This window comes from Octopus bimaculoides, chromosome 1 (genome assembly GCF_001194135.2).
Source record: "Octopus bimaculoides isolate UCB-OBI-ISO-001 chromosome 1, ASM119413v2, whole genome shotgun sequence".
Taxonomy (NCBI): Eukaryota; Metazoa; Mollusca; class Cephalopoda; order Octopoda; family Octopodidae; genus Octopus; species Octopus bimaculoides.
Genome location: NC_068981.1, coordinates 72,282,422 through 72,290,688, shown reverse-complemented (window position 1 = coordinate 72,290,688; position 8,267 = coordinate 72,282,422). Strand labels below are relative to the sequence as shown.

At 34.0% G+C, this 8,267-nt stretch overlaps 1 protein-coding gene across 3 annotated transcripts in view; it reads right to left on the bottom strand.

The window, feature by feature from the left end:
• Positions 1 to 8,267, bottom strand: part of LOC106879038 (FAD-dependent oxidoreductase domain-containing protein 2) — a 145,050-nt gene that overhangs the window by 44,489 nt on the left and 92,294 nt on the right. For all 3 annotated transcript variants that reach the window (XM_052967456.1, XM_052967458.1, XM_052967461.1), the window contains exons 2-3: positions 7,682 to 7,918; positions 1,509 to 1,839 (exon numbers count right to left, since the gene is read on the bottom strand). In XM_052967456.1, coding sequence (XP_052823416.1) covers positions 1,509 to 1,839; positions 7,682 to 7,918 — 568 coding nt within the window. The remainder of the gene's footprint in view (positions 1 to 1,508; positions 1,840 to 7,681; positions 7,919 to 8,267) is intronic.

The following is an 8,267-nucleotide window of genomic DNA, read 5'->3' as shown; positions in this document are numbered from 1 at the left end:
TGCATCTCTGATCATGAGCAGAAGTAGTGGGGGAGCATCATAGCCATGTGTTGAGAGGAATTCTTTGGTGTTTGAATAATTCACCTTTGGAAACATGGGTGTTTTGCTCAACATCTTTAAACAACCCTTATTCAGGTACCTTTTGAGCGGGATGGGCCACTCGACCTGAAGAAAATTCTAACTGGGCCCCACCTGCGAGGTCATGCGCTGTTTATCTTGATACGAGATCACCATGTTGCGCACATATGGTTGTGATGCATGTGCCTGGTGTACCCTTATCAGACGAGTAGTCATGATGGGTATAATGGGTTTCATATATTCTACTCCAGTGTCAATTAGATGGCATGCGCTACTCTCTCACTCAATAATAATAATGATTATTATTATTTCAAATTTTTGCCACCAGGGCAGTTTGAGGGAGATGAGGACGAGTCGATTACATCGACCCCAGTGTTCAACTGGTACTTATTTTATCGACCTCGAAAAGATGAAAGGCAAAGTCGTCCTCGGCGGAATTTGAACTCAGAGTGTAACGACGGGCGAAATACTGCTAAGCATTTCGTCTAGCATGCAAACGATTCTCCCAGCACGCCACCTTAAAAAAAAAATTAATAATAATAATAATAATAATAATAATAATAATAATAATAATCGAATGTGGAATCTAAAAACAGAAACAATTCCTATTATAGTAGGCGCCCTGGGTATAATAAAAAATATTCAGACAAATACATAACGAAAACACCAGGACTTACAAATATATATAACATACAGAAAATTGCACTACTGGGCACAGCACACATCCAACGCAAAACACTTTCAATACAGTAACAATAAGAGCATCACAGCAAACCACAGCACATACCCAAGGCACACAGAACTGCGCTCGGTAGTGAAGTGAAAGCACGTTATAAAAATAAAACTACTGAATAATAATAATAATAATAATAATAATAATAATAATAATAACAATAATAATAATAATAATAATAACAATAATAAGCTCAGAAAATATAAAGATTTACTCTTCGAAATCGAAAAAATGTGGTATATCAAGACGATTGATATGATCAGAAAAGAAACTGAAAATTATTTGAGAATGATCCCTGGCTTACCATCCATGCAAGAAATGCAAAAGACTGTTTTAACTGGTATGTCATACGTACTGAGAAGAGCATTATCGCTGTGAATTTTCTTTTTTCCCCTTTATTTTCTTTGTTTTTTTTCTTTTTCATTTGTTTTCCTATTTTTATTTTTATTCTTTCCTTTTTCTTTCTTTCTTTCTTCCACTTTCTTTCTGTCGCATGACTTTGTAAATGAAGAATCTGGTATGTATATTTTAATGACCTACCGATGTATACAGTGATTTTCTTTGCCCAGGATGTCAGGAAGACACTCGGCAAGGAATGGAAACAAAATTGAAAGAAGAGGATAACAACAACAACAACAACAACAACAACAACAACAATAACAATAACAATAATAATAATAATAATAATAATTGTCACCTGCAAGCATAAATGTTGTTGTATTGGTCAGACATAGTGAATGTATGTTTCTCCTTAACTGAATCATTTCTCACAGTTTGGATATTAGAGACTTCTGTATTAAATTGGACATTTAAATTGTTCATACGTTGGAAATCTGAAAGATATTTAACAAGTACATCAGCATGAGGAAACATTTCTTTGCTGTAATAACGCAGTTTTAAATGTTCCTTGTCAGAAAGTAGTGAATTCCAGTCATGTCTCATATTGAATTCTTTGTTCGTCCTTCCTGTATTTCTTTTATTTATACTGATTAATGTACGATGACGGGGGTATTTTGTGAAGAAATTTCCTGCAAAAGAAGTTAGAAAAGTAAATGAGAGAAATTTGTTTAATTAAAATTATTTAAATTCATTAGCATGCATCAAAATAAATTTAATAGAAACTATTCCGATAGAATTACAAGAAGTTGTTTCAAAACTTTAACGGACAAGTTTGGCGATACATCTGCACAAGTATGTTCAGGTCTGAGCAAAATATTTTCAGAAAGTAGTTGCTCATGCAAGCAATTCTCTTTTCTCCACATCACCAATGTTTATCCAAGGTAACGGCCGGTGACTTCGGCCAACAAAGCTCAGCACTTATGTTGCCGCAGGCGTTGCTGTCAGAACGCAAAGAATTAGAAAAAATACCGCAATGTAGTTTGTCCAACTCTGTGACAGTTTCACTAATTCATCGCCCTGGATTAGTGCTTTTTTTTATCGACCCCCTCCCCACCATCACCAGATAATGGAAAATAATACAAACCTCAGCTGGATTTGAACCAGCAACCGAAGTCAGAACAAATACTGTGAGGAATTCTATTCAACGCTCTGATGACTGCTGGTTTGCCGCCTACGTTGCTTTAGAATTATACGCTACGATAAATATGGAAGATGCGTTCAACATAGAAATTAAATTTTCCTATATTACCATCAACGCAAAACGAAGCAATTTTATTTTTATTAGTTGAGAATCACGATGCATAAACCTTGTAATTCCGTTTAATTTGATATTTATATACGGACCTTATATTTATGTATATTTGGTGCTTGTATACCGACATTTCTTTTATCGATATTGTTTAGTTCTGGCTCTTTTGATTATAAGCTGTAATGGAAATGATATGATACACACTTTATCTCAGGCAGTCATCATGATCATTATCATCAGCATAAATATGCCTGTTTTCCAATTGAAACGCAATGATATGATTGCTTTTCAACTCTTTCCTGGGCGTTTATATTTAGCTTTAACTATATTTAATCATATTTAGCGTATTTACTCTTTCAGATTTACTTTTATTTATTCAAATAAATAAAACTAATTTTGGCTGTTCTGCTCTCACACATTAAAAGTTCTAGCTGTCTGCATAATATTTATCATGGTAGTTGTAATTCATTGTAGGTTTCTTTCATTGAGATTAGTAGCTAGTCGCTTCTTTTTTCTTTTTTTAGGTTTTACCTTTACATTCATCGGAAATATAGATTACAGTCTCATTTCCTCATTTCTTAATCATCTTTCTAAACGGCACTTTCCCCACCAGGGTTAATACAAAGGAATTCCCATGTTTTTCAATAGTGTATGAAAGAAGACGTTTTCACACAAACTGGTTTTCTTTTGATATAAGTTGGAGTCTAAGGTATGAAAGTAGTCATTTGTAATCTCAAAGCATAAAACCATTTGCATATAAATAGGTGCATGAATATTAAGATATTGAAGCTAAATATTTACCGCTGATTAAACAAATCTGTCTAGATGTTTTTAGAGTGTTAACCTATAGTTTTTGGTTTGCATATATTCCATTGGAATACATGTGGAATAATTTAGACCATGCAAACACAAGAATAAATGAAACTCCCCGATCTCATTAGATGGACTGAAGAAAAAATATTTGTTCAAGTCCTGCGAGGATGGAAAACTCATTATTCATCAAAAGTAGGCGTATTTGAGATTATTGATGATTTGAACTCCCAGGAAAAGAAATTAATTATGATAGGCTAAAGGCGTTCATAAATCTAAACGTCAAAAGTTCTTGAAAACTGGAGACTGTACAAAAACATATCCGTAGCTCCATCAGACATATAACTAAAGTACTAATATAACATAGGTTATAAAGAAATATGTATAGAGAGCCTTATCTATAAGTACAATCTCACTGTTATATTAGTCTCCTTGGTTTGACCAGAAACTTTGTCTTCTCGGTAGCTTAGAAGGAATATCGTACTGACTTGCTTTCCTCATCAAGACTCAGTCATTTTTTCTACTAATAGGCAGTCATCAGCTGAGTACGAGTTTGTGGAATGTAAACAAATCATATCGGATACAACTCATTTACATAATTTACATGGGGACGATCTGATTTTCATTGCTAAATATGCATACGAAAATATATTCATATGTATTTAGTCTATCAGTAAAATTAGGCCTACTGGTTAGACGACAGATTTTTTGCGGAAACTTCCCTGCTTTAGTGGGTGTCTAACTTCATATAAGTTCAGTTTAAATATATGTGATTTCTTGTACATATTTATGCATTACACATATGTTTTCTCAATCGTAAGTTTGCGATATCTGCCTGAGATTACCAATATATATCCCGATATTTTAACGCTACAATAGGTTGGATAGATTACTTGCTGCTATATCATGAGCGAGTTCCCCCATGTCAAAATTAATCTGAATAAGGATCTAAATAAATGGTATTACCTCTAAAAAGATTTTTTTATGTTCCCACCAAAAGATTCGTTTGTTTTCTGCTTGGTCTGGAAAAATACTATTAATATAAGACGTGTAGCTTAGTTCTTCTAAGAATGTGAAAGAAGACTATTATAACTCATCCAGCCAGTAGTTGTATAGCCTTCTTAATTCTTACTAGTAAATTTTTTTAAATGTACATTATGTGAACCACCTCAGAAGACTGCAAAAAGTAATATCTTTAAGTTATGAAGGGAATAGAGTACATGGGCTGAAGTGTTTTCGTTGTCACTTAACTAGAAACGAATGTGTTCGGTGCGAGTGCTAGGATTAATATATTTCCATAGCACCATGATCAATAGCAATAATTGCGAGTGTTTTACCAGAGGTAGAGAAGACGTGAATGTTTTGTGACAACCAGGAAAACACAGTTAAACCAGATTAACGGGTAATATTCTTTTTTGAAAGTCTTGAGGTAAATGCTGGACAAGAAACTTTGAGTTGAGTGAAAATATTAGACACAAATAGACTGGAGATCGCAACCCTGTCGGTGGAAATAAATCGATTCTTAACTTTGCCTGATGCAGCTGGAGCCAATAGTGGTCTTTGATGTGAACACAAAGTTACATTAAAACTATTCTTATGAAAAATAGTTTACGAAAACATATTGCAATATAATTTCCTTATCCATCTGTTGAAGTACGATAAATGTTGGCTATTCAAGGCACACGGCTGTCTTATTGCAGAAAATGGCCATTGGTCGCAGACAAGATGATCTTGTGTTTAAGAGAAGTGTTGCTACAATGAGTGCTTGTGTTTGACATCTTTCACAACAGAACACTATATTTACATTAACGAAGTTCTTTCAACACATTCGATTTAGATACACAGTGAATCAGCCTGAATAATCCAGCGACATGCATTTCTTATTCTTCTGTGCCGGTTCATTCACTAATTGAGAAGCAAAAGTCACAAAGCGTCGGATAGTTTACCTATCAACAAAGAATGTAAACTTGATGCAATAGACCATTTGCTAACACTGGTAATCGCAACTAAGTTTTTGCCATTCCGGCGGATCAAGAGAAACCTCGATTCCAGAATGATTTGGATATGTAATGTATGTGTTGAATGTAAGTATGCTAATTGAAGAAATGTCACAAGTTTAGATTTGATAGTTTTCTGGAAAAAATAAAGGTATGGAAAACTTTGAAGGAAACAATTGATCCTTCTACCCGATTCATACTCATGAACAAAGAAAAGGGGCATGTCTTTTGGTCAAAATGATTTTCAGAAACATTAAATTAAACTTTAATATACATATTTGTGTGATTCCATTTTATCAGTTATGAAATAACTGAACGTTTACATCTCTATTTTCACGTTAGATATTTACTTTGTTTGACGATGTATTCAGAACCTCAGAAATAAAATTTAACCCGAGTTCATAAATAAACATAGTAAATGCTAGATTTTGAGTCTTTACATGAACTCTCAACTTGTTAGAAATAGCACCCAAATTTTGAAATCACAATGGACAGTTCAAGAAAAAGATGGGTTGGTTGTTGTAGTTCTAGAAGTTTTAGACACACCGTGGTTGTTTTAGATGCTCTCGAATGGGACATTTTTGATAATGGGCTTTTCTAATCTCTTGACAAACACAGAGTTAAACAACGCGAAGGTTATAGTAAATACGATGTGTGTGGTCACTGAGAATGTCTCGGCTTAATCATTATTAATTTATCTTACAATACAGTATCAGTATAGCTGTAGAATTGGTGTTATAACCCAACGGTTTTTTTAATGAAATTACAGAAACACTGATGATAACGTCTAAATATGGCTGTAACCAGGAAAGTAGTACTAAAGGGTACTACTCAAGCAGAGCGGACCCGAACGCGCAGTCGCGCTGTCGCGCGTCCGCGCTACCTAGTCGTGAGTGGTCGATCCTACGAAAAGTGCGCGCGAGCGCGCGTGCAAATGAATACATGTGTGCGCATGCAAATTAGTAAATAATTTCTTTTAAACAAAGTAAATAATTTTTTTTTAATTACTTTTTTCTTTTCTAAACAACGTAGATAGGTAGAAGGAATAAAAATAACACACTATCTGTTTTTGTTAACTTCATACATTTTTTTTCTTTTAATTAAATTTTGTGAACAAAATAATTTTTATTTTCTAAACAACGTAAATAAATTTTAAAAAAGGTGCACATTGGGATTAGACACTGAGGGAAACTTGATATGCTAGAAATAACAGCTAAACGCAAAAATAAAAAAAAACTGTAACCTTTACCTTTCTGAAATCACTGTGGATATATTTCGGCTATGTGCTTGATAAATGTCTGAAAGTTCTCCCACGAATTCCCACACTTCATATCGCACACATGTATTCATTTGCACGCGCGCATGCGCGCACTTTTCGTAGGATCGACCACTCACGACTAGCTAGCGCGGACGCGCGACTGCGCGTTCGGGTCCGCTCTGCTTGAGTAGTACCGTACTAAAGTGGGTTTTACCATTTAAAGCACATTTTTCTTTTTACAAAACAGAAAAGATGAAGTTAAAGACGGAAAGGTTATGCTATCAAACTTATGAAATTTAAATTCAGTATATTAAAAACATGTAATCGTGTCTTATTAGTAAATTTTATCGTGGAATAATGTTAGTGTTGGAAAAATACTTAGCGGTATTTCTTCCCGCTCTATACGTTCTCGCTTTAAATACCACCACAGTCAACCTTGACTTGGTATCAACTAACTCTAATCCTCCCTTAAATTTGCTGATCTTAATCCTGAAGTCGAGGCAATTGTTTTCACAACAGTAAGTTTGATGTTTCATTATTTCTATATAGTCAATTGATATTCAAACAACGAGGGAGCCTCTGCATACTCGATTGTATACCAGAAATAACAGCTAAATTTCTCTAAAATCACACCCAACCAGCTTAAAAATGGAAGGACACATGTGATAATATATGCCTAGATAAATCAGATGGCATGATCACACTTAGAACGCATTTGTTCAAAGGTTTGATCGACTAAAGCTGATTTGGAGCTATGTCATTATTTATTCTTCATTGCTCTCGTCAAAGAATTACATAAAGATAAATCTGTTAATAGTTATGAGCGCAATAACCCAATAAAATCGCTTAGAAAAGGGAACCAAGTGTAATGGCTTTGTTAGATAATTGACTTTGTCATTATAATCATCTCATTTGATTTTATCATTATAATAATCTCATTTGCTCTCGTCATTTTCTTTATCCTAATCGCAATAACTTGCATCTATATTCCTTGATTTCCATAAACTACTTAAATAAGGGAACTATAATTTTCGTTAATATATTTCAACTATTTCATGACTGAATATAAATTTGAATAACGCATACATTAATAAAAGTTAAATGATAATAAAAATATGATAAAATTAAGAAAGTAATTAATGAATTTCTCCACCAACCTGAGGTATTTGTTCTTTCAAAAATTATGTAATCCCTCCCAGATTTTTCTAGGAAATATCCCATTTGAAGTCCTGACGGTCCAGCTCCGATGATACAGTAATCATGGTGTGAGCTTGCCTGTTGTGTTTGTCCATCAACTTTTGTAAGACTGTTAACTACCAACAGAGCAAAGATGGTCCCAAATTGTATGAAGATTCTTTTCGGAAAGAGCTGCATTGTTAAAGTCCTCACAAGATCTACAAAAGAATAATAATAATAATAATAATAATAATAATAATAATAATAATAATAATAATAATAATAATAATAAAAAATCCGGTACTACTCAAGCAGAGCGGACCCGAACGCGCAGTCGCGCTGTCGCGCGTCCACGCTACCTAGTCGTGAGTGGTCGATCCTACGAAAAGTGCGCGCGGGCGCGCGTGCAAATGAATACATGTGTGCGCGTGCGCGCGTATGCAAATTAGTAAATAATTTTTTTTAAATTACTTTTTTCTTTTCTAAACAACGTAGATAGGTAGAAGGAATAAAAATAACACACTATCTGTTTTTGTTAACTTCATACATTTTTTTTCTTTTAATTAA